This window comes from Paroedura picta, chromosome 3 (assembly GCF_049243985.1).
Source record: "Paroedura picta isolate Pp20150507F chromosome 3, Ppicta_v3.0, whole genome shotgun sequence".
In the NCBI taxonomy this organism is placed as follows: domain Eukaryota; kingdom Metazoa; phylum Chordata; class Lepidosauria; order Squamata; family Gekkonidae; genus Paroedura; species Paroedura picta.
In genome coordinates, this window is record NC_135371.1 from 35067359 (window position 1) to 35094524 (window position 27166).

The 27166-nt window shown below is 43.6% G+C and overlaps 1 protein-coding gene across 1 annotated transcript in view; it reads left to right on the plus strand.

The window, feature by feature from the left end:
* The first annotated feature begins 1506 nt into the window (after window positions 1-1506).
* LMCD1 (LIM and cysteine rich domains 1) overlaps window positions 1507-27166 on the plus strand; it is a 61224-nt gene continuing 35564 nt past the window's right edge. Inside the window, exons 1-2 of the mRNA XM_077325255.1 lie at window positions 1507-1682; window positions 24014-24102. Coding sequence (XP_077181370.1) covers window positions 1656-1682; window positions 24014-24102 — 116 coding nt within the window. The 5' untranslated portion in view covers window positions 1507-1655. The remainder of the gene's footprint in view (window positions 1683-24013; window positions 24103-27166) is intronic.

Genomic DNA, 27166 nt, shown 5'->3' on the forward strand with positions numbered 1-27166 from the left:
TTGCCCCCTGCAACTCAGTTAAGCTAAAATGAGAGTACTTACCTCTCTGGACTCCAGTCACTACCATGTGTGATAAGCCTTGGCCAGCAAGGATTTTTATGACTAGGAACCCCCCCCCCTTTCTACCCCCTTCATGCCCATCATTGGCTATTTGGGGGGGGGGGAGTGGGTCGACATACCTATATATAATCATATCATCCAATAATTTTTTAAGACACAGTTTACTAATTTGCCATTAATTTACTTTTGCCTGATATCTGTACTCTTATATCAATGTAATAAATAAATAATGATCCTTGTTCCATTTTATCTGAGGAAGAGTGCATGTATTTGAAAACTCACACCTTGAATCAATCTTTGTTGGTCTTAAAGGTGCCATTGGACTCAATGACATTTCTTTAAAAAGATTTAAAAAATATTTGCGTTAATTAACTCCCACCCAATCAGCGAAACTCGTCCAGGGCTGTTGAGAAACCCCAGGGTTTCATGAGACCCCTGTTGAGAAAGACTAGGATATAGAAAACTCACATTTGAATTCCGACTCTTCCATAAACCTTAGGCCCAGCCATATAGCCTCAGCCTAGTTTAGAATCACAGAGTTGTTAAGGTCATCTAGTCCAACCCCCTGCACAATGCAGGAACTCACAACTACACAGGGTTGTTATATGGATAAAACAAGGGGAAAGGTGCCTTGGTTCCCCACTGTAGAGAAGGGTAGAATACAATTGAGGCAAATGCAAAAATCGTCAGTTGACATTTCTTTTTCTGTAACTATGGTACTAAGTGGACAACTTATCCTGATTCTGGCAAAATAGGTCCTAGCCCACCAGGCATCCTTGCCACAATAAGGTGCTTGCATCTTTAAGCTGTCACAGGGCTCCTTACTGTTTTTGCTGCAACGGACTAAATATGGGCATTCCTCAAAGAATGTCAAGTATTTTAATAATATCCCCAAATAATGTGTCATGTCCAAGCTAGTTCTCACCCAGGTTGTTAATGCTCCAATCGCCATCTCTAGTTACATAAATAAACCCACGTTACCATGGCTTAAAAATATTTATTTGGTGAAATAAAAAAAAAATATTATAGCAACGTCGAATCGCACAAGGTGGGAAGAACAGGGGCCAAAGAGCGCGACTTAGACACGAACTTATTTTTAGATGCAAAGGGCTAATAATACCGCCGCACCCCTCTCCCGCGCACATCCACCTCCTCATTCCGCGAACTGACTCTCCGATGCTTCCCCGCCATCCTTTAAAAGGAAAAGATGTTCGATTCAGAAAGGAATCTCAGCGCTGCGGCTGGCCTCGAGTGAGACAGATGTGGGACACGCCCCGCACAGCTGGAGCGTGGCGCGACTCTTTGCCCGGGCTACTCCATGGCTCTCCGTAAAGGGTTAAAACGAACCCAAGAGCGTGCGGAGAAAGCCTCACTTTGCATTGGCTCCCAGAGTTTGCACTCCGCCTCTGATTGGCTGCCGGGGTTTTAAAGGGAGTTGCGGGTTCCCGTTAAAGGAACATCGCACGAGCGCCTTCAGGTTAGGAGTTCGACTAGTTGGCGGGTCCTCTGGCGCCTATCGCGCTCTGCGACTGGGGTTAGTGGCCGAGTCTGCATTCGCTTCTTTCTGAATAAGGGGGAGAGAGGAAGGCTGAGGCATGGAAGTCACTTCAGGAATTCAGAAGGTGAGTCGTGTTTCGTCCCCAACTTAATGCCAAAGCGACTTTCAGTTTCTCTCCCTAGCTAATAAGGCTGTTTTTTTCAGGGTGGCTAGAAAGAAATGGCCTGTCACGTTAACAGAGGCTTAATGTGTGGACAACTGGAACTTCCCATGGCAGGCAGGTAGAAAGAAGCCTATTAAACCTCAGCAAAGGGGACAAAACATTCTTCCTCCAGGCAGTTGGCAATCCTGGAACTCGTTTTTATTTTGATAATGCCCAGGGTAACTGATTTACAGGAAGCAAATTATATGTAGTATACTTTGTGAACCAGCGTGGTGTAGTGGTTAAAAAATGGTGGCCTCTAATCTGGAGAGCTGGGTTTGATTCCCCATTCCTCCACATGCAGCCAGCTGGGTGACTCTGGGCCAGTCACAGTTCTCTCAGAGCTGTTCTCTGGAAGCTGTCTCTGGCCCACCTACCTCTCAGGCTGTCTGTTGTGGGGAAGGGAAGAGAAATGTGTTTGTGAGCCACTTTGGGTAGAGAAAAGAGGAGTATAAAAAACCAGTTCTTCAGATGCCCATTAAACAGAGGCTAACTTTCCAGTTTTTTTATCTTTTTTATTTTGAGGCATTAAGGGGGCTCTCTTGAAGATCTGGTTCATTCACTGACAGGCTGCTTTATGTATCTACAATATTTTGCCTCCTGGGCTTTAGACCTTGTGTTTGGGCCTGGTCCAATATGCTGCTCCAGTAGTTAGAAAGCAGATGATTTACACACCTGCACGCACACGCACATAAGAGTCTGGAATCAACTCTTGCGAATCTATTCCTTTTATGTAAGAAGACAGAAAAGTATTCCTTGGTGCAATAATTCTTAGATCAGTTGGGTGAGTCTGATGTGTTCAAACAGAGAACTGAAAGCTCCTCAAGCCTCAGCTCCTGTGGATGGAAGGGAAATATTATAATGGTATAGGCAGCATGCTAACTTTGTGGACCTTCTATCTGACAGTCTGTTGGTTAGCGCTTACTTCCAGAATGTGGTCCTGAGTGTGCTAATTTGAAATTAACTTATACTGAGATTAGTAGGATTTACTTCCATGTAACCCTGGTTAAAAACATGGTATGAAGTGTTTTGTGTCCTAGAAGACACAATAGGAGCATGGAATAATTGTAGAGTTAGGAAGAATGTAGAGTTAAAAGTTGTGCGGGTGCAGCTTTCAGTCCTGGGAATGAGGGCAAAAATCAAAGGAAAGAACACTGTCCTATTCCAGCATGATCTTTAGTAGAACTTTTGGGTACTTCTCTGGAACATACAAGCATTGTACAAAACAATGTTTCCCTTCATAAGTTTACCCAATGCCATCTGTCCCTATTTTATGCAAAGAGGTGTGAAGGCAGTTTTCTCCAGAAAAACAAACTTATATCCACAGTTTACAAGTAAGTCATAGCTAATCATGGATGAACCTAATATTTTGATCTCGATATTACACCCAGCTATAGTTGTGCAGCAACTGAACAAAGAGTTGTAGATTCTTCCTGTACAATGTGGAGGGAAGATGGGGAATCGGCTCTTTTGAAATGAAGGTGTTTCAACTGCTGATCTAAGTAGTCTTTTCACTTTCAAAAGACACGGGTCATCTTTGATGTTAAACATTGACTGAATGAAATTGCTGTCGTTGCATTTATCCATTTAAACCTGGTGGGAAATTTGTATAAAAGGCAAATCCCTAGGGTCCAAGTCCATCACTATTCATTGGACCTAAATGTGGGGCCAGCTTCCTCAAAAAAGATTTTCAGTCTCCTGTCATCCCCCCCCCCCAAATGAGTGGCATGCCCTTTGAAGAGAAATACTTTGTGAACAATCCTCTCAGAAGTCTGAAACTTTCTCTTCCTGGAGCACTTTTCTTTGGTGGATAATAATGATAAAAACTTACACATTTACTGGCATCCCCTTTCTAGTTTCAGACATGGAAGGATTGTAAAGCTGCAATGAATGAGCGGTATAAAAATCCAAATAAATAAATAAATAAATAAATAAGATTTGCAATCAAAATACAGATTTCTTCTTCCCTAGAAAGCTTATTGTATATGTTTTGGAACTGGGATGATGGAAACTTTATACATCTGATATTTAAAAGGCTGGTAAACCAGTGTCATGATTGTGGCAGTAAGGATTCAAGGGATCAGACACGGCTGCTTACCAAAGAGACTGGTGATGTAATACCTGATGTATGACATGTAATAGAATAGGTGTGCAAGTTTATTTGTATGAATAGAATGGGAAGCATCCATAACCCAGATATTCTGAAAACTTCAGTAACCGAAGTACTATTCTGGTGGTGTTAAAATAACCTGGCCAGTAGCACCATGGAATGAGAAATGGGGAGCTGGCCAGCCTGATGCACATGACAGGCCCATGGAAATCCTAAAGCCAGTTGACCTCAGCAAACCCATATTGCAAATACATGCCATAACTGCCACAGATTTGGCATGAACACCTGCTTCTGGATTCTGTCACCCTGGGCCTATGGATCCCCTATTCCTCTGTCATGTGGGGTTTAGGTTATTGTAGTAACTGTGTCAAAACTTCCATTCTGAGCCTTCTTTTAGTTTCCTTTGTTTAACTCTAGAGCTGTCAATTCCTTTCTGTTCAGGAAAATAGCAGGGGGGTTCATCATTGTGCATCAGTCTGGATTTGAATGACTAAAAGTTGCATGGTGGTCTTTTCAGTGTTCACTTGCTATTGTTGCATGGTGCTCTTTTAAATGCTCTCAGAATGCTATCCTGTGTCGTTCCTGAGAGTGTTGGTCACCTGAACCTACTGTGTTAGTTACTCAATCCTGATGCTGCTGCTTCTATAGGTCTTGGAATTATGAGACAGTTTAAGGGAAACAACCAGATGCAAGTTTTGCAGTGGACCTTCTAAGTCCACTGATATAAAAATCGTAGATTTTATTTAAGCTTGGTGGAAATTGTAGATTTCATTTATGCTTGGTAGAAATTGTAGATTTCATTTAAACTCAAACACAATGTAGACATTTCGGCCAAGAATGCAAGTTGGGAGGGACTAAAATGGCTTGGGACTTCTCAGATGTTTCTTGCCTCCTTCCTATTAACAGGTATCACTGGACATGCAGTGGAAGTTAGTCTACTGTGACAGCCCTGTGCTCTGGTGGCTGCTTCCTGATCTACAAATGCAGTGTATACACATATACCTACACATTGTGCGTGTAAGGAAGTAATTCACAATAACATTTTAATTATGGAAAGTGGTACAGCTCCAGAGAATGAGAGGCAAAATTATTTTTCTGAAGATATTACTAATGTTGGAATGTTGTTGTTGACCGTTGGATGTAGACAGCACTTTTATATTTTTAATAATCCTTCACTTCATGCTACAGCCGTCTTTTTCTGTTCTTTCCTTGGCTCAGGGACGGAGCCAAACATAGCACAATGTGGTCCTTGCAATGGAATTTGCATGTTGTTTATCTCCTGATAAAAGTTGTCTTACGTGCCTATTCCTGTTGTGCCAGGCAAGAGAGTATTGTAAACGTTTCAATCAGCAATGTAGCTGAGGTGCCATCTGGCATTTCTTATTTTAATTCCGTTAACTTGGTTTAAGTTCCGTCTGCTTTAGCTTAACTGTGCATCTGGTTGTGTACTGGTTTACTAGGACTGACAATTTTCTCCAATCTGCAAGATCTACCCCAGTTTGTTTTCTGTTAAGTAAAGATTAATGTTCAGTTTGGAATAGGAAAAATATTCACTAGAATGGAAACACGGCACCCTGATATCAGGTTTTTTCTTCAAGAAATTGGTGTTAAAGTTGGCCTTCAAATCTTGTAATAAAATCTTGCAGTTTCATCAATCACACCACATGTCTTGTTTGATTGAAACTTGGCTGGATGATAGTGGCCAGATTTTGACTGTGTATTTGTAGTATTTGATTCCAGAGACAGATATGTGAGTCACATAGTTCTTCAGTGAGCGCCCCAGTACCATGTTCTTTAGCTTGATTTACAGGGTTGTCAACTCCCACTTGGGAAATACCTGGAGATTTAGGGGAGGGGATCTAGGGAGTGAGATCTGGGTGGGGAAAGGACCTCTGTGGGGCACAATGCCATAATGTTCACCCTCCAAAGCAACTATATTCTCCAGGGACACCGATCTCTGTCATCTGGAGATCATTTGTAATCCTGTGACACCCCCTGCAATCACCTGGAAGTTGAAAACTGTAAGCTGCTATCAGTTTGGGAAATTCGGTATCCATGCAGTCTCTCTCTTATGTGGTCATTTTCAGGCCTTCATGAATACTATGGGACTGTTTTAGGTTATTTAGTCACAACATGTTAAAGGGCATTTACTGGACTATTTTCTGTGCTGAGCAGCTTTCTGGGAAGCAGTTGATAGCAGAACTTATATTTGGGGAACTTCGTATTCTTGTTGGGGAAATAGGAGAAGTAAGTATTAAAATCCCATTGGGATTCCAATCTGCTCAGGGATATTTGGGGTTTTTAATGCTATACTTGCAGACAGGATTAGTGGGTTGTTTAGGATAGCGGTCCCCAACCTTTTACCGGATGAGGACCTCCTCCGGGGTTGAGGGAAAGCCGCATGCATGTGCGTTTTCACCAGCAGGTGGCGCTAACAAGCACGCGCAGAATAGCTGCACATGCGTGTTTTTGCCAGCAGGGGGTGCTAACAAGCATGCGTAGCAGCTCCGCGTGTGCGCATTAGTGTCTGCTGGCATGCCGGAGGCCGCGCCTGCCTCTTCCCCCCACTCTCACAGCAAGAAGCTAGCCGGGCCGAGAGCAAAGCATCCGCTTCGCTCGGGGCCTGGCGAGCTTCTCGCAGCGGGGGGGGGGGCGATACGGTTGCTGGTAGCCCAGTACTGGGCCGCGGACCGGGGGTTGGTGACCCCTGGTTTAGGACATTCAAGAGGGTGTTTCCTGGAGCCCTCTTGTTCCATGTGAGATCCCTCTAATGGAGAACTCACGGCTAGAATGTTATTGACAAAAGATTATGATCTAATTGGACAGATCATGCATGGGAGATGGTGAAGATAATGGAAAAGAAAGCTGTCTTTGCTGGTACCTTGCATGACCTGAATTTCCTCCAGTTAGCTGGTTAGAATGTGAAATCAGTTGGTCCCTAAATCGAACCCGCTGGAGGAATTTAGTTCAGTTAGATCTGTGATACTATTGCTAAAATGTTGATAAGAGTCTGTAAAGTCAAATGTTAAACTAGTTTCTAAACTCCCGTTTATTAAGTGAGTTGAGGGTGTATTGGTTGATAATCTCCAGGCATACTTCAATGGCATATCTTCCTTTGACCTCTTTCAGTCTATTTTTGACCTGGATTTCGAATTGAGGTCTTGATGGATGATAACAATTCTTATCTGAGCTTTCAATGACTTCTAGTATCACAAAATCTTGTTGACCGTTTATGCATTGGAGGTTTCATGCCGGGCTGCAGGCTGGAATTTTAGTCATGGCAGGTTGCCCCACCTCTTCCTGCACCCACACAGGGGAGCATTTGGCCTGGTGCACCTCATCCACTCCTGATTTGTGCTCCTGCATGGGAGCTGGGGCAGTGAAGTTCCCAGTGCTTAAACAGTCATTAGGAAACTTATGGCATAGCTTGGGGTTTCTGGAGTCCTTCACCAATGACCGTGGTCTCGTCTTTCAAACAAATGGCACTGTTTCTATGGGAGAGCTGTCTGCTTATGAACTTAAATATGGCATCTCACATACAGGCTCTGTTCTTTCCTCTCCGCATTTGAGTTGTGACATGTGAGATCATCCAGAACCTTAGAGTTGGGAGTTAGAGTTCACAGTCAATGTGTTGATGACCAGCTGCTTTGTATTTCTCTAAGCCTTTGAATGTAGCTGCCACTCTCGATAACTAGTACGTGGATGCTGTGGGCGTGGGCACTATAGAACAGTGGTCCCCAACCTTTTTATCACCGGGGACTGGTCAACGCTTGACAATTTTACTGAGGCCCGGGGGGGGGGGTAGTCTTTCGCCAAGGGACGTCACCGCTGCCACCTGCGCCCCTGCTCCACTTGCTTTCCCGCTGGCGCCCCTGACTTTCCGCCCTCCACTGGAGGGCGCTACCAGCAGTAGCTGCGTAGTGCCACACTGAGGGGGAGCCCCAGCCATGGCCGACGGAGAGTACCAAAGGTGAGCCGGTGGCAGAGTGGCAGCGCAGCCCCCGAAGCAGCAGCCGGGGAGAAGGATGAGGAGGAGCTGCAGCTCGGTACCGACTGATCCACGGACTGGTCCCAGTCCCCGGACTGGGGGTTGGGACCACTGCTATAGAATACTAACAATGAATCCAGATGAGAAGGAAAAAGTTGATATGTCGTTATTATATAGCATAGAGTTCTCTATCAAACCAGCTTAAGGGTTTGGAAGTTTTAGTTAGATCCAGAATTGCTTTTGGAAGATCAAAGAGTCCTTTGCCATGTATGAGCCAAGTGCTAGGCAACCTAGCCACATTGAGCCATGCTTTTGTAACACCCAACAGTAACATGCACCGTATGGACCTGTCCTTTAAGGCGCCTTGTAAAATTCTATTGACCGAAAAGGCAAATTAGTTGTTGGCTTGGCTTCACTAGTTGCTTTATTATGATCTCAATTCAAAATGTTCTCATTTTACGTTTAAAGTCCTGGGACCCTCAAACCTGGAGGAGCACTTTTCCCTCAAGCCATATGCCAGTTCAGGTTCTCCAAGTAGATTTTGTTGTTGGTTCTGTTTAGGGTTGTGCGATTCGGCGGCCGTTCCCTCCGGGCGCGCGCAGACTTCCGCGCCTGCGTGGTTGCGCCCGTTGTCACGCCGCTGCCGGCAGCGCCCTCCCCCCGCCACGGCGCGAATCGCACAAGCCTAGTTCTATTGTCTTTGTTGAGGTTCTGCTGTCACAGGTGTAGCACCTGTTCTCTGAATCAACCTTCCAGAGGAAATGTGCAAAACCCCTTTGGTAATGAAGCTGCTATACCACCCTTCCTCGCAAGAACATGAAATTATAATGTCAGCCATGTCTGTGGTAGAAGCCAAATTCCCCGTAGAGTGTTTGCCCAAATACCAGAGCATTGCCTTGACATTGCAGCAGGATGACATCACTTCCAAGACACGATGGAAGTGACAGACATGTTGGTATAGCATCATCTGGGCTTCCTTCCCACTCCTGATAACCCCCCCCCCCATCCCCTGCTGGCAACCCTCACCATAGATGGAGCAAGTGCAACATGAGCAAACAAGAAAGAGCCCAGGCTTTGGCTGAAGAGGCATGTTGTTGCTTAATGAAAACAAAGTCCTTAATTCAGTCTTTCTGACTAGCTCAGTAATGCCAAACAAATGTCTGGGCCAAGCACCCTTGCAGTAGATGGCTGCTTAATTTCCTGGATTGTGAGAGGAGCGCTATTTTTTTTCCTAGTGTATGGGGTAAACTACTGTCAGTTTGCAGTCTGGTTTGGCAATGTCATCTAGTCAGTTGGAGCAAGTCTGTGAATGGTCTGGAATCCATTAAGGCTTGTTGCAAGGCCCTGAGATTGGGACTGTTCACTCAGAGTTGGGCTTAATTACTGTTGATGTCTTAAGCAGCATGTCAGTGAAAGAGAAGCTGTGGGAGGGGTAGAGCCTGCTCCATTGGAAGCATTTGTTTTTAAATGTAGAATGAAGAACCTTAAGGCAAAACAAAGATCCAACTTTGATTGGTTGCAACTTTTGGACGCTCTTGAAAACGCTTTGGCGCTGACACAGGGATGTAACCCAAGAACATGAAGTCTGCTCCCAAAGCCGTTTCTTCAAGGGGAAGGATCAAGCTTGTTAGTAAAACAAATCTAGCTTTTCTGCACAAGTCTCAAAACCGAGTTTCAGATGATTCAGCAGTTGTATTTCAGTGCACAATTCAACAGTGTGGCTGCAGGGCTGCGTGGAGAGCGATAAGGCTGGCAAAGCCTTACTGAAATCCGTGGAATGTGGATGAAAGTTAAAACTGGAAGAGGCTGTCGTGTTCTACCTTGGCTTGACCACAAAGGTGGGAATGAATGGGTTCCTCCAGTTTCAGTCCATTGCTAATCACTTTTGTTGTGTCTTGGTTTCTGTGCACTTACCTTCCAAAAGAAAAAGACGTTCATAAGGTTAGTGCATCCTGTGCATTTTTAGGCTCATGCTAGAATTGTCAATTTCCAGGTGGTGCCTGGAGCTCTGCCACAATTACAGCTGATCTCCAGACTACAGGGATCCGTTCCCCTAGAGAAAAGGGGATCTTCAGGAGATTGGCTTTATTGCATCACCTCCTTGCTGAGCTGTCTCCCCTCCCAAAAACTGCCCTTCCCAGGTTCCTCTCCCGAGTCTTCAGAAATTTCCCTACCCGGTACTGCTTCACTTTTATCTCCTGTGCTAGTATGCTGGTACTCCCATGCAAGTTAAAAAAAAAAAAACACCTTCAATTTACTGAAAATTTCTTTGTGTGCTCTAGCGGAGAGGTAACTCTAATTGCATGAATGTGACCCCTTCAGAAGAGAATGCCCTTTTAAATGCTTTTGGTCTTCCTTTCTGTACAATCACTTAGATTTGGCTTAATGCCATGACTTCCTTCCTTTCATCTTACCTCCTGCAAAAGTCATTCTTAGCAGCACAGGTTCCAGAGATACAAATTGCAAAAAACTTGAGCCCAATTCTCATTGTGGTAGAAAACCTGTAGCTAAATAGTACCACATAAAATTGTCTATGTTCTACTGTATTTCCTACTTCCCTATTCATTAAAAAGAAATCCACACCCAACGCAGAAGGCTAGGTTAGGACTCTTCTTCTGTGGAGTGATGTGAACATCTAACTGCTGTCTAAAGTGGCACAGTCCAGCTCTGGGTTTACAGCTTGAGTGTCATCTATCTTAATTGTTTAGTTATGTGATCTCTGTGTTTGTCCTGGCAGCTTAGAAATGGCATTTGCAAGAGAAAAGGTTGACGGGAGGCTATAGGAATGGACAGTCACCACTCCAATGACAAAGTATCTCTACTTGGGCTAATGAAATGTCTATCAAAAGAGGTTTTCCTGACTGCTACTAAAGAATTAAAAGCACAGGAATTCTGTCAGCAAAATATAAAAGGAAAAAAAGCCCTCATGTAATCCTTTTCCAACTCTTTGTTTTGTTTCATTCAATCTTCAAAAGTTTACGTGGCTATCAAACTTTCCCACTGTCCCCTCCAAAGTTGGTGCTTCATCCTTGACTGTTTCCAGCTGTAATTTCAACAAGGGTTTGAGAGGCTGTAGGGAAGGCAAGCAGCTGTAACATTGCCCCCCCCAGGGGGTTTTACATATGGCCTATGCAGTTTCATGTATGCACATACATGTGGGCACACAGACAGACCTGTGCCAGGCACTCATATATTCCAGGGGTACCTGATAAGCTATCTAGCACATCTTTATAGAATTAATTCCATTTGCTAATAAAAGGATGTATATCAGCTTCACCTTTATTTCAATTTGACTTTATGTTTCCATCACATAGAATATTAGTTTATAGAGTCACTTAATTGGATTTAACGAGCTATAATTAAAAGCGAGAAATGACATGCCTATAGTATAGGATATTTGTGAGGGCTAATAAAATTCTCCTGTGGCTGGGAGGCACCAGCAGTTTTGAATGACAGTATTATCCATCCGGGCTTGGGTAGGTAGACATGGACACTTCCTTCATATAGCCCTGGAAGAGGGCAGCCTAATAGTTAGAGAAAAGTTGAAAAAGACCCCCAGGAAAAGCAGGTGCCCAGTGTCCTCACAGGTAGGAACAGGTAGTGGGTATGCCTCTGGTAATGCTGTATCTAACTTCCTAGCAAATCATAAGAACACTTTCTTGGCAGTAGGTCCCCTTGAGTAAAATGAGATGTGTCTGAGCAGGCCTTGCTTAGGGTTGTTCCCAAATTGCACCAGTTGTCAAAGAAGATTTTATTCCTTCTGTCCTGCCATCTGGCTGTACCTTTTTTCAATCCATCACCTGGCTATCCATTCATGCCCAGGCTCATCATAGTCAATTTCAAGCCTTTCTGCATTAATCATGCAATGAATTGGCTTCTAAGCCCTGTTTACAAGTCATGGTAGACATGCATACAATCCATGTACAGTGAACACTTGATTTTTCTTTATACATGAGTAAGTTTCAGGTTACATGAATGTGTGATTGAAACTATGGATCTTTTCAAATACTGGTACCCAGTTTAATTTACAGTGTGAATTCACATTGGTTCTTTCTTACATATGCACACAGCTATGGCCAGGATGTGTGTGAATTCCCTGTAATATGTGAACAGAGCTCTTGTGAAGTACCTTGAGAGAGAAAGATGCCTTTGTTCCTTCCAGCTTTTTGGGGTGTGACTCACTAGCATTAGAAGGGACCATTCAGAAATGACAAGAACATATCTGCTTTGGTGAGCCAGCTGTAACAACTAATATATAAACTGTCTTCTAGAAAGAAACTCAGTTATATATCCATGAAGATTCACCCAGGTTAGTTTCATAAGTGGTCTGTGCCAGTATGGTTTAGGACCTTATTAGCACCTTATTGGAATGGACCAGGAAAAGGGAGAAATGGATACACCTATGTCACCAACGATATCTGGCATCTTCAATCTGGAAGGATTCTTGCTCAAGATCACTGCCTGTGTCATACCATTACCTCTTGTTCTGACACAGTTTTTGCCAAGTCCAGTCAATGGGAGTAAAAAGCTTTTTGCTCGCTATCTCTCTTCTTTTTAATAAAGCCCGTCTCTTTTTTCCCCTTATCATGAATTCACACAGTGTGGCTGCAGAATGGATTCCTGCCAAATATTTATTCTTGGAGTCACGTGATATTTGCCAAGCCTCTTTTGCTCTGTGATATCTTTGTCAGGCTGAACAGAGGCCGAAATTGGGCACCTCCCCTTAGATACAGTTTCCTTAGATACTGGTGCCTTTTTCTCTGTCCAAAGTAAAAAAATTTTTTTTTTCTTCAGCACCATTTCTTAAACTGTTTTACTGCTCTTCTGTCAAATTCATTGACTTGGATGGCATGCACTCAGTTTCTGTGTTTAAATCTGTGGCCAAATATGTCATATCCAGTGTTGGAGTTCAATCCATGTCTTTTTAGCAAGCAAAGTTTGCTGTTGTGTAATCACAAATGCACAAGAAATAATTCTTCCTGCCAATCAAGAAGCTCATGACGACTAGTATAATACTGATCTAGGAAATAGCATAATGAGGGCCAATGGTAGGACTTGATAGTCCCTGTGTCTTTACATGTTAACATGCCATTTTAAAGACCTGTTTTAGGGAAGAAAGAAGGGGTGGCATGCACAAATGCATCTGCAAATCGCTGCCAGTGCCTCATTGGGTTGGGAGAAAGAAAACAATATCTTGTGGTTTCTGAATTAGGGAGTCAAAAATGTAAGCAAGGCTCTGTTAGCCCAGTCTGTACACTGGGCTCTAGACCAAACTGAAGGAATGCAAACTTATTTATTTATTAATTATTTGATTTTTGCTCAGACATATTTATGCATGGTTAGATTATCCACAACAAACATCTGTCAGTAGCATGATGGTATCCCAGAAATCATTGCAAAGAGATGCTGTTTTCTAGTCAATTCCAGTCACATGTGTGTGCCATGACTCAGTCTAAGAATTCATATTAGGAAAATAAAAGCATTAGAAAGTTAGTGGTGCGACTGAGAATTAATGTGACTAACTAATGGGGGCAGTGTTTGAAATAACCACTGGTATGTAGCTTTTGGAGAAACAGAGCAGGATCTGGAAGACTTGGGCTCAAACCCCCACCCTGCTGTGATGTTTGGGTGAGTTGTTCTCTCTCAGTATAACATACCTCGGATGTCTCCTGTGTCTATAGATGCCACTCCCCCACTCATCAGGAGCTTCATCCATGTTTTCATTTTAATTCATTCAATAGACTGTCGCCCCGCCCCCCCTCCCCGAAGGCAGCTCCAGCCTTTCTGGAACATAGTTTTGGGTGAAACTGGATTGTTACTAAACTCCATCATCTGCAGTAAGGGAATGCTCTGCAGTGCAGGGCTGTTCTAAAATCTCACAACGAGATAATGTATGTGAGATGTTTGACCGCGGGAAGTAAAATATGCATATTCGCTTGAGCTAGCTCCTGTAATGTTATAAGGGAATGAGAGAAATTGGAATGGACACCGGATTTCATGTATGTTTGATGCGAGTCAGTTTTCTAAACGCTGAATGTGAGTAAGCATTACATGAGAAAATTGTCCAAGGGCTTTCAGGATACTCTTCTTTCAGGCCTACTTAAATTATTCCTGAAATATTTTCAGCTGTTCTTCCCTGGTCTCAGCTTTGGCCAGACTGGGAAAATACAGGACTGAATGGGATTATTATGTATTGAAACTATTTGAACTGCAAATATTTGCCTTGGTTTTGTTCCTAGCAGTGGGCGAAGTCTTCAGCTGGGTCTTGGTTATTTTATCCAGACTTGTTTTGCTGTGCCTAGACTCAAAGTCAACTCAAGAACAGTATACTCTGTGCATTCATTTTGTACACAGGAGTTCAAACAAGGATAGAAACTGGACAAGGCTCTCCTGTTGCTAGCATCAAGGCATCAGACAGTTACTGTAGAAAATGTCCTGACTTGCATAGGATTGAAGGCAGGTCTGACAGATTTTAGATTTAGGTTTGCCAAGTCTCTTCTTTCTGCCTTTACTGTTTTTATAAATGTAGCCGATCCATTTTCCTTCCTGTGTTTAAACTGATTCACCAATTAGTGCCTAATGTGGCTTTTACAGTCAGGGTGGTGCTTTGTTTATGCATTCAAAAAAGCAAACTTTTGGCCAAAATCCCTCCCAGTCCTATAAGCAAGGCTTTGTTTATCAGCTGTGCTCTAGAAAAATTTGGTGGTGGCAAGATGACCTGTGATGCATGCACTTGAAAAGACAGCCGTTCCACATAGCAGAAAGATCAAAGCCAGTGCTAAAAGGGACCAGATGGTTGCTGGCAGCATCTAAGGAGGATGCTCCACAGTGAGAAGTTGTACTACAGGGCAGGGAGAAGTGTGCAGCTGCTGACAAAAGATGTGCAGGCAGCTGCTGCCCAAATAGCAGCTGCACACCTGTATAGTGTTCAGATTGTCATCCGTGTCTGTATACCTTGCTTCTCAAAGCCTCACTGTGAGGACACAAAGCTTCTTCCTTTCAGTTACTGCTCATTGGTGGCAGCCAAATACTACCCACCCACCCCCAGCCCACTTTCCCAATCACATAATCTAAATTAAAAGCAGCTCTCTGAGTGGCTGAGTGGACAGGTGCACAGGCAGGTTTGAAAGTGACAATGGGACATGCCTTGAATGTACAATGCCTTTTGGTTCATTCCGAATGCTAGGAGATCAACTAATGTTAATTGTGCTCAGGCCAAGAGGTTCATGCTGTCACCTCGAGACTGCCACTAACAGTCTGAGACCAGTTCTGCTGTTCATTATTCTCTCTTTTCAGATAGGAATTGTAATCCAAGATCAGTTCCTTGATGGGCAGCATTCATAAAAGAATTATGTCATGCTTAAAAATGTGGTTAAAGTAGGATTTGGGTTGTTGGGGATTCTTGTTTTGTATCTACCTAAAGATTTTCTATAGCATTCTGCTAACAGTGTTGGTTCATATGTACTAACTAAAAAAAACAAAGGAAAAATTGATTGAAAGCTCAACAGAGGTAAGGCTGAGTGCAGCCATCACAAATTACATCTGGAACCGCTACTTGTACTGAAGGGGTGGGACTTAAGGGGAGCCTTTAATATTTAGCCAGAATGGTCTAGTGGCAAAGAGCTCATTGGTTGGTTGGATTCCACACTCTTTCACATGCAGCCAGCTTGGATGACCTTGGACCAGTCACAGGTCTCTAAGAGCTATTTTCACAGAGCAGTTCTATCTGAGCTCCCTCAGACCTACCTACGTCACAGGATATCTGTTGTGAAGAGAGGACGGGAAAAGTATTTGTATGCAGCTTTGGGACTCCTTTGAGTAGCAAAAAGTAGGACATAACAAAACAGCTCTTCTTTATACAGTCTGAAACACTTTGCAGCAAAAAAATCCCTTACCAAGCTTATAGCGTAAATCTGCCTTGCTTTACTTAAATTCCTAACTCCAGCTGTACTTCTTACTGCCAGATAAAACTTTTTTGGCCTATTTAGAACTATTGTGATGTGACGAGGGAATTCTGCTGAGGGGTGGGAGCTAGCTGGCTTCTTCTAGCAGCAGCACAGTGAAATGCACTGCTAAATATTTTCCTGAAAGAAGCGGTAAATATGTATTTAGGTAGATTTATTCAGCCCTGACCAAGATAGCCCAGGCTAGGCCAATCTTGTCAGATCTTGGAAGCTAAGCAGGGTCGGCCTCATTAGTACTTTGGCAGGAAACCTCCAGTGAGGCACTGGGTGGCTGAGTAGAGGCAGGCAAGGGCAAATCACCTCTGTTCATCTCCTGCTTTAAAATCCTATGTGACTTGACAGCACTTTTCTGTTTAAAACGCTGACAAAAAGAAAAGGCAAGTGAACCCTGTGGCTTATTAGGTCCCCACCCCCACTCCCACTACTGCAGATCTATTTAACAAAAGGCAATTACAATTCTAAGGTGACAGTAGCAGTGAACTTATGGCTATCTCCTTTGATTTAAAAAGGTTTTTTTTTAATGTGGAACATCTACTGGCACGGTCCCCCAAATGGAAGTCCATAAATGTGACATCTGTAGAGTCTTGCCCTCCAGGGACCACACCAGTGGATGGACAGCGGCAGCAGGCCAGCGCACTGAGGCATGCTCAATGCTCTGGCATCGCTGCTGCCAGTCTTCTGAGGCTGCTCCCAGTCAGGAGACTGGTGGGGCCTGGGCTAGCCCAGCAACGCACAGCACTGTGTGTTGCTGGGCTGGCCTCGCCTCCACTATTCCTCATTAGGGCGAACATGGGGTTTAATTTATTTAGTAGTGTCCTTGAGCAGATTGCTGGTCTCTGACTCTTATTTGTTCCCCATCTTTAAGACAGGACCAATAAAACCTGTGCATGTTTAGCCCTTTACATGCTACATTCACCTGTGAAATCAATGTGCAGGAGAGGGTATGAGCATGCTGTACCAGAGACTAGCCAGCTTGTGATTGGGCCTTCTGTGAGCAGAGGAAATCTGTACATAAGTGCCCTCCCAGTGGGCAGGAAGGCTTTACTTTCAGGGTGGGGAGCCCATTCACTTACCCTTCATCTGCATGTAGATACTACGCTTGTGAGTTGGCAATCATGTGGTGGGGCTGGTATGTCCTTGCTTGATGCTTGTTGGCTGAATGGGTGAGCAAGCCATGCCTAAGAGACGTTGATTTCATCTCCTCATTGTATGACTATTATTCTGAAGTTTATTCCAGCCCCAGGGATGAAGTTTGCTAGAAGGGGAACATGGGCAGGGATCCACGAGCCTTTTATCCATCAGTCACTGGATCTAACTTGAAAAGTATACATGTCTCAAACTCTGTAGATATGCCAGAGATTTTATAGGCTGTCTAAGCTATTACTGATGCATTTATTATGGATAAAGCTTAGGCTTGTCCAACTTGATAAGAAGGTATTTCAGTTTTCCTCCAAACTTCCACTTGTATTTTTCTGGATGCTTCCAAAGAGGGAGAAATTATCTCATGGCCTCAGTGTCTCCAGTCTTCTCATATCTCTAGTTCCTACTTCATCTTCTGTTTTGTGCAGACTAAACTTACATTGACTGTATCTAAAATCTGCATTGCCACTTGCCTGTGATCCAGCATACTCAGAAGGATGATCATCCTATTAGAATAAGGTGACCAGATTATCCCACTTTTGGAGGGACATCTGGGGGCACCTGGCAAATTGGACTTATGTTGAAATTAAAATATATTACAATACTATTTTTGTGTTCTATGCATTCTATGAAAAGTTTTGTTGCTCCATAAACCAAATTTTAAATCAAGAACCCCCCCCAGTCAATGGTGTCCCGCTTTACCAATATTAAACTGTTGTCACCTTATATTAGAAAGTTTCTCCAATCTCATCACCGAAACCAAATAAAACGACCACTATATATAAAAAAAACTCTTGAGATGGCCTTCCTGTCAATTTCCAACACAGAGAAAAGTATAGGTATTTTCTGGATCCTTCATATGCCAAAAATAAAAAGCCTAAGCTTTTGTGGTTAGAACTCTCTTTTTTTATGATGTAACTACTTCCTATAGAATGTGAGACCCTTTTGGTGTATTTGAAAGAGCCTGTATAATAGTGAACACAAGAATAAACATTTGGTTTATGATGGAGTCTATGGAGCATCATTGACATGATGTGCCTGGGGGAATCTTAAAAGTCGGGCAGGATTAGTGACCGTATCTGACAGTGCCTTAAAGCCATCATCAATGGATCATTCAACTGGATTGAGGTGTACTACAAGATCATGACAAGTAACAAGTTTTTAATCAATTTCAAGCCAATATTTGTAGAATCCGAAGAGCTCATTCACATCTCCAGAAGGGAGGAGTAACTTTTTCTGAGAGGTCCTCATTGGCTGCAGGGTGTATGTATGTTTAGCAGCAGGAGGTGCCAGAAAGCAGAACGCTCCATAGCACTGTCTGTAATCCTAGCCTCTCAGTGAAAACTCAATTCCACAAAGACCTCTATTGTTCTTTCATTGCACCGTCCAATTCTGGATTTGTTTCTGCTAGCAACTAACAGCTGCAGTGCAGCCCAGCATCACAGACCAATAAGCTTACACACAGGGATCAAAAATGTTGCCGAGAGGTATATATCGGGCATGTTGAGTCTGGCCGTGTTCACTCTTGGGCTGTCTTCACAAGAGATTAACGTTTGAGTCTAATGGCACCTTTGAGACCAAGGAAGTTTAATTCTGGGTATAAGCTTCCATGTGCATGCACACTGTGTGCCCCTGGACTCAAACTTTGTTCTGTTGCTTCAGACCAACCCCTGAGTCTACTTACAAGAGATTCTTGCACTGGGTGTTTTTATTTTCCCATTGCATTTCTCATAGATGTAAAGCAAAGGCATAGAATGTTCAATATTAATATGGTTCTTCTGTTTTCAGTACATGTGAAAGAGTCATAAATGGCATTGATGGCAAGACATGGTATTCACCGGTTACGGATAATGTAAAATGTTGATCGAATGAACTACGTTGGCTACACTTGCTGCCTTGAGCTTATTTGCCGAGCAGTCCACCAAAGCAGGCAGCATTCCAAGCCACATCAAATGAACTCACATTTAAACTTAAGAGTCTGAGGCCAAGAGACTTTAACATGGCTTATTTGATATGCCCGTGGTCCCTGGGTGGGACCTCCTTCATACACAGAACACAATAGGTTTTTAGCTGTCAAAGAAATCCTTTGAGGAAGGGTGTGGTGTGCAGTTCTGGTTGTGTATTGTACTTTTAGGAATTTAACTTGTAAACCACATTGAAGTATGGGGAAATGCAGGGTATAACTGTTTCTGCAAAACAAAATTGATGTCCAAATCTGAAGTCCATTTACTTAGAATTAAATCCTGGTGCATGTATATGTCTGCACGGAAGGATGATCAAAGCACCTGATTACCGCGTACAGTTGGAGGGCTTCTAGCAATCACGCTCCAGGTATGAAGGAAGAGGGGAGTAGGGTTGCCAGCCTCCAAGGGAGGGGCTGGAATTCTCCCACGATAACAACTGAGAGACTGCAGGAATTTGTACCGATAGAGAAAATGGCAGGTTCAGAAGGCAGGCTTAGTGGTGCATCATGAAGTCTAGGAGAAATTGAAGCTCCTCCCCAGATATGGCCTTTCAGTCTCCAGCAACTTCTCAAGTCAGTGTTGGCGACCCTTCAGGGGTGCAGGCAGACCCAATGTGCAAGCCTTGTGCATGTGTGTAGCAGTACATTACAGTTCAGGTGCAACTTGGTACAATGTCCAACTATGGTATCAACTGAAGTAGATTTTTTAATAACAATACTCCACTCTTGATGCTGGAGAGTAGCAATAGCCTTTTCAGACTTAAAAATTAAGAGGGGGAGGGAAGATGGTACAGCCTGATCTTGTTAGAGCACCTAAGCTAAGCAGGGTGAGCCCTGGTTAGTACTTGGGTGGGAGATCTCCATGGAAGATTGCAGAAGAAGGCAATGATCAACTATCTCTGCTTCTCAGTTGCCTTAAAAGCTGCTTGCCTTTATGAGGTTGTCATAAGTCAACTTGATGGCAATTTTAAACGCACACAAATGTCAGAGGAACTGATGTCTGTCACACTGATGTCTGTGTCTTGGTTGCCAGACCCATTTGACCAGAATGGGATGAAGGAAAGAGGATGTGCATACCCCAAGGGAAGAGCTGCCTCTTTTAAACTATTTTCTGTACTGTTAGTGTTGGGCATATCAGTGTTGGATGTTCTAGAATTCAGGTCACGATGGCTGCAAGGTACCTCAGATCTGCTTGTCTTGGAACAAACTGCGTTGGCTGACTTTCTTCTTGTGAATCTTATAACTACGATGTTGTCATGAGGATAGTTATGAATACAAGTCACCAAAAATAAGGTATCTCTTGTCCTGATAAGAGTTAATTTTCTTCCAAGGTATTTTTTGTCTTCCAGTAGACATACTGACAACTCTGTATCTAGAGGGATTATGTATTTCTGAGGGTATTTTTCATTCTCAGACTGCAAGATTGTTCCTCATATTTCACTGCGTCAGCTTTAGGAACAACTTTTGTCCATAGGTGGAGTCAGAGAAAGTCAAGGAATAGCATCCAGGTTTCTTATTTATCTTAATTTGTCTTTTCAGTTCCTCCCTCCTTTTCCAAGACTTTTCAGCATTAATTATGGGGTTAATTAACCGATAGAGAGTTATCTTGATAGGGTCGAGAAGTGGGCTAAACTGAATAAAATGAAGTTCTATAGGGACAAATGTAAAGTTCTGCATTTAGGTCGGAAAAACCAAATGCACCAATATAGGATGGGGAAGATTTGTTTGGGCAGTAGCATTTGCAAAAAGGATCTAGGCATCTTAGTATAGGGCGAATTGCTAGGGGGCGGGGGGAAGAGTTGGGGTTGAGAAGGGTGGGTGGCTGGGTGTTCAAGGGTGGGGAAGCGGCAGCAGTGGAGTTGAGTGGCAAGGGGGAAGAGGGCAGGGTTGAGAAGGGTGGGTGCCTACCTGCCTTATTGGTGGGCAGCTGCATAATGGTGACTGTCGGCCAAAGGCGGCGCAGGTTGGGGGGTGGGCGGTCCAGGGCCAAGGGCCAATCACTGTGTGCAGCTGGCCCCTTCCCCCTGGACTGACAAGCGGAGGGCCCAATTGGCTGGCTCAAAGCGCCATCCTGGACTGAGCCCTCCCTGCACCCCTTACTGCTTTATTTATACTGCTCCCATGGAATGGTGTAAAGATTCTATGACCTATATTTCTAGACACAACAAAGCACTTTCTGGTGGTGGCAGCAGCTCTTAAGAAAACTAAATGATGACAGCTTCCTTGGAACTGAGAATCAATTTTAGCAGGTAATACTGAAAGAGATCTTTTAGGGATCCAAGTTTCTCACCTGAGCTCTATAGTTGAGAAAAAGACACCTGTGGCAGACACAAAAGGCTAGTGCTGATATCTGCACTTGTAAAGCTTGACAAATCTTAAGACATCTTAGAATTACTGGTTGGTGACATAGAATATTATGAAGGGCTCTGCTGGATCAGACCAATGGTCCATCTATTCAAGCATCCTGTCTCACATAGCAGCCAAATTGTTACTCTGGACGGCCAACAGTCAGACATGGAATCAGAGCCCTTCCCCTGATGTTGCCTCCTGGCTAGGGATGGGCACAACCCAACCCACAGGTCTCCGAAAATCCTCCACAGGTCTCACTGAAAGCCTGGAGATCTCCTGGGATTACAGTTGATCTCCAGGCTACAGTGATCCGTTCCCCTGGGGAAAATGGCTGCTTTGGAGGATAGAGTCCAGCACAATGTCCATTATGCCTCTCTACAGCCCCTGGCCTCTCCAGGCTCCATTCTAAAATCCCCAGGAATTTCCCAGTCTGGAGTGGGCAAACTTGCCAGTTATAAAGAGAGCACAGGCTGAAGAGGCCTCAAGCACAGACTAAGGAAACAAGCCTCTGGAAATGAAAGTCTAGGGAAGTTCCTTGAGATGGCTGAACGGGGGAATGGCAAGGCTGTTACGAAGTCTGAATTCCACCGCCTTATTCCTTGATAATAGTTCCACTGAAAGCAGCTTCAGTTTTGACACCCTCTTCTACACTTAACTCTAACTTACAATGATCACTTTCATTTCTTTTTAACGTTTTAAGCACAAATATTTTGTTCCACTTGGGAGCTCACTGAGTACTCTGTTTTCTTTTCTCTCTCGCTCTCTTTAAACTGACCTGTGCCTACCAGCTCATTTCCGATAGATTCCCAGCCTACCATTCCTCATGAATGAGCAGCATAAAGCACAGCATAGCTGTTATCACAACCCTTTCCCCGCCTCTCAGTCCCTCCAAGGACATTTTATTAGTTCTTCTCTTGCCATGTTTCCCCGTTTGCCATGGAAACCATCCACAAAGCATAACTGCAAGGCCGTGGAAGTGAGCCACGTTCTCCAAATAACGCTTTTGAGTCTTTGTCGGCGAATGTGGCACGTATCCCAATGCTCTCGGCTGGTCTATCAAGTCACCAGTGGGTTTCAGTCTCTTTGTCTCCTTAATGAGGTTTCCTCCTTGTTATCGTGTAGCAAAACAAATTCTTGAAGAACCAGAAATAACCCCCTACTTTGTCTTATCCCACTTCCTTCAGTGTGTGTTAGATAAAATAAAAATATCCAAATGCTTTCTGTGAGTAGCTCATCACAGCAAAGTAGTGCGCAATGAGAGCTATTTCCTTAACCACTGTAAAATACTTAGCTGTGTTTCTCAAACATACTGCCCCAAATTATCCAATTACTTTGTGGCTTTCCATTTTGCCATATGTCTAGCCTTGTACTATCAGCATGGCACATGGGCAGAAAATGGCCATTCGTTATTATAAAAAAGGCAAATCTTTCTCGGTCACCTTGCATGTTTGTGAACTGTAATGTGATCAGCAAGCTGGGTAAATTTTAAAACAAAATGGAAATGGAAAAGTAGATGTGAGTTACACTTTGGATTCCTTTATCTTATGTAACTTCTGAGGTATTGTGTGTGTGTTCCATGATTCCCAAATCTTACCAGAGGGTAACCGAAATAAGACCTAAACTATGTGTTATAAACAGCTCAGCTTAGAAGTGCCACAGAGGTCCAATTTGTTTGAGGACCATGGTTTAGGGGGAGGAGGGACTCCTGCCTTCCTCCTGTAGTTTCCCAACCTGAAACAGCCTTGCCCTCGGGAGGAGGGGTTGCTTGTTTGTGTTGGGTTGATGTGTATAAGTATGATATGTATTTGAGATGAAGGAATGGTAAGGCATTTGGTTCTGAAGGGTTCTTTTTGCAAGGGAAGGAGGGCTGGTGTGCAGCTTGGGGCAGCTCTCTGTGTCTCACTCTCTGCCTCCCTCACAGCATGAGTGATCGGAGGGAATGAGGGCTCATGTTCAGTCTGTGTGTCTCTCACTGTCTCTGGCACAGCTGAGAGGAACGTGGCTAGCATCCAGGGAGGGAGGGAGCTGTAGGGGCAGGGCCAATCAGGGTGCAGCCAGCATTGCTGGCTGACCCTGATTGGCCCTATTCCAACTTGGGCAGCTGGACATGTCCCACCCTCCAGGCTGTTTCACAAATATATAGAAGAGGAACCATGGATAAGGATGTGGCATTAATATAACCAAGCTGAATCTCTCCTTTCTATGTTTGTGTCTCTAAACGCCAAATTTATTTTTGACTGCTGAGACAAAACCTAGTAGGACCCCATCCATATGAGAATATCCCCCTTTTCCCTTTTGTGTATCCACAGCCGACTGTCTCTCAATGATTGATTAGATTTGGCTGCATTTTAATGAACATGGCCATTCGATAAATGTATAGCCTGGAAAGGAACAGAGTATTGGGGCCTGAAAGAATAGGAAACATCTACCACATGCTTTATTTTTTCAGTTTGGGATTAGGGATTCAGATAGCCAAGAATGAGCACTCGGGTGGATCCTGTGTTGACGTTTACCGCTTGCTTCCCAGCTATAGTAAGTCTGGGAGTGGAAATATTTATGACTAGATTGTTGAGTCATGAACTTTCAATGTATTATTAATCTTAAACCTTCACATTCTGAGCATAAGGGATGGTAGTTGTAAAGAAGTCGAGATTTCAGAAGAATGATGTGTAGCTTGATAAAACATACAGTTTTTGTTTAAAAAAATTCTTTCCTATCTCTTTCTTTTCCTTCCCACAGATGTCTATTAGCCAGCCACAATCAGGAAGAGGTGTGCCTTGCTTAAAATGTCGAGGGATATGCACAGGCTTTGAACCGCATTCTTGGAGGTAAAAAAAAAAAAAACTACCTAATGTGTTGTATTTACCCCCTCCCCCCCCCAATCATCACCCTTTTGTCTCCGTCATAACTTGGGCTGAGTTTAGCGCCACTATACCCAAATATCAGTCGCATAACAAAGAAGAATGTGAATTCATATTGATCTTTGGGGGGAATGCAAGTCTTCAGTGAGGTATTGTACTAGACCAGTGGTTCTCAACCTTCCTAATGCCGCAACCCTTTAATACAGTTCCTCATGTTGTAGTGACCCCCAACCATAAAATTATGCAAGTGTTCTTTCACAGGAGGAGCGGCAACAGTGGTGGCGCCCCCCCCCCAGCCGAGCTTCTCACCCTGCCGCGACCCCTGTGAAAGGGTCATTCAACCCCTAAAGGTGTCCCGACCCCCAGGTTGAGAACCACTTTTCTAGACTAAGCTTACTGTAATTGATTTGAAAAAGCTGATAACACTTTAATATTGTTATGGTACCTTTTCTGCCACTAATAACACTGTAATGTTCATATACTGGCTTCCCTGTAATCTCTTTATAAGTTACCTATGTAGTTATTGAGCCTCTTGTGGCGCAGAGTGGTAAGGCAGCAGACATGCAGTCTGAAAGCGCTGCCCATGAGGCTGGGAGTTTGATCCCAGCAGCCGGCTCAAGGGTTGACTCAGCCTTCCATCCTTCCGAGGTCGGTAAAATGAGTACCCAGCTTTCTGGGGGTTAAACGGTAGTGACTGGGGAAGGCACTGGCAAACCACCCCGTATTGAGTCTGCCATGAAAACGCTAGAGGCGTCACCCCAAGGGTCAGACATGACCTGGTGCTTGCACAGGGGATACCTTTACCTTTATGTAGTTATTGGGAACAAAGGAGTCATGGTATAGCCCAATCTCACCTTATCTCAGAAGCTAAGCAGGGTCAGTACTTGGAAGGGAGATCACCAAAGAAGACTCTGCAGAGGAAGGCAATGGCAAACCAGCTCTGCTTCTCCCTTGCTTTGAAAGTCCGTTGCTGGAGCTGCCATAGGTCAGCTACAACTTGCTGGCACTTACGTAGTGCATACTTCTGCAATTGAAAAATACGCACAAGGCCATCACTGAAGCACTAAATTTAAAATAAATACAGTTATCTCAGCTGAACAAACGGAATGGAAGCAAGATTTTTCTGTGCTGTCTTTAGACAGTGGCTTTTCTTTTATTTCTTTTGTTTTCTTTTTCTTTTCAGATTTCCAGGATTTAGTCACTGACCTCATAGTCCTTAGTTTGTGGCTTTTGTGCTTTGAGTCATTACACTGTTCTTTGTCAAAAGGTCAGTGTATATAAATCTGTGTCCCTGACTTTGCTCTTTCTGATAGTGGGCTGTGCTTAAGACATTCCAGTCAAAGGACACCAGCCTTTTGGCAATTATGTCATTTTTCAAAAATGTCGCATTCTTTGGGCCTCCGCTCCCAAGGGTACAGTTTAGAGTGACTCGAATGACCCTCCTGAATGAAAATATTCAGGCCGCTTGATGGGTCTCTCCAGCTGGTATTCTCACAAGCTATAAAGTATGTAGTGAATGTGGCTTGTTTTTATTCCAGTGGGAAAACATTTTCAGACCAGTGATCCACAATGCATGTAAAATTCAGCACCATTCCTGCTTTTTTTCTTTTTCTTTTTGGAGTAATATTGACTGGATTCAGAGTCCAGCGGCACCTTTAAGACCAACAAAGTTTGGTTCAAGGTATGAGCTTCTGTGTGCACGGACACTTCCTCAGCTGTATTTTGCATCCAATCAGAGCAATATAAACTTATTGATGCACAGAATGCCTCACAATACACACACACACAGGCTCTCTTAATTGTATCCTCCAGTCCTGAAATGTTTTAAAGTGCACATTGCATCCAATAGTTTGAAAAGTTAGCAGGCAGAGTCATTTGGAAGAAAACCAAAAGGCACTCTCTTCTCTTCTCCTTCAACTCTTGTGTTTTCAAAACGATGTAAGTCATGTACATAACTCTTCTTCATCTCTTTGTGCTCCACAGGCACTAGATAATCAATTGCAAGTTGCCCATTATTTTAGTGTGGACATATTTATTGAACTCAAGATGTTTCCCATGCATTGCAATCTCAAGTGAATACACAAAAATTTCAATTGGCTGTTTTTTCCTATTTATCTCTAGAACCTTTTCCATTATGCTGTATATTAATTTACTCTCACACATTGCCAATAAGCATAAACTGATTACTTCCATTCCATGCCATGGTATCTGAGGAAGTGTGCGTGCACACAAAAGCTCATACCTTGAATAAAGCTTTATTGGACTTAAAGGTGCCACTGGATTCTAAATTTGTTCTGCTGCTTCAGACCAACACGTTACCCACTTGAATTGATTGGAGGTAGTTTGTCTCCCACAATGATGCCTTTCCATGCCCTGCCAGAAATGCCAGGATTCCTCACTGTGAGAAGGCTCCTTATCTGTTGGAGTATGTAAGATCTGTAATGTGCACGATTCAGAAGCCTGTGAAGAATAGCCTGCAAAGGGGGGGGAGGTATAAAAGAAGGTGTATATTTAGCTCTTGTTAGATTAGGAACTTCCTGATATTTTCAAATAATCTTCTCCTATGTCTTGATTAGCTCAGTGGAGATTTCCTGCTCCTTTCAGCATGCTCCCTCCTTATTTGCCTCCAGAACAGACTGGATGAAGACAACAGTTATACAGTCAGGCAGGACTCTCTCCCTCCTCGTTCTATACAAAGTTGTTTCTCAGTGTGGTGTAGTGGTTAAAAAGAGGCAGCATCTGATCTGGAGAACCAGGTTTGATTCCCCACTCCTCCACATGCGGCCAGCTGACTGAACTTGGGCAACTTTAGTTTTCTTAGAGCTACCTCGCTCATAGGGTGTCTGTTGTGGGGAGAGGGAAGATAAAGGTATTTGGAAACCACTTTGGGACTCCTCCAGGTACTAAAGACCTGGATATTGAAAAACAGCTCTTCTAAAAAAGACTAGTTTATTCTTTGAAGCAGCCTGGTGCTTTGCTCCTTTTGGCAAATTTAAAATCTGCCAATACTTTCTAGGCAACGTTGTTGGCT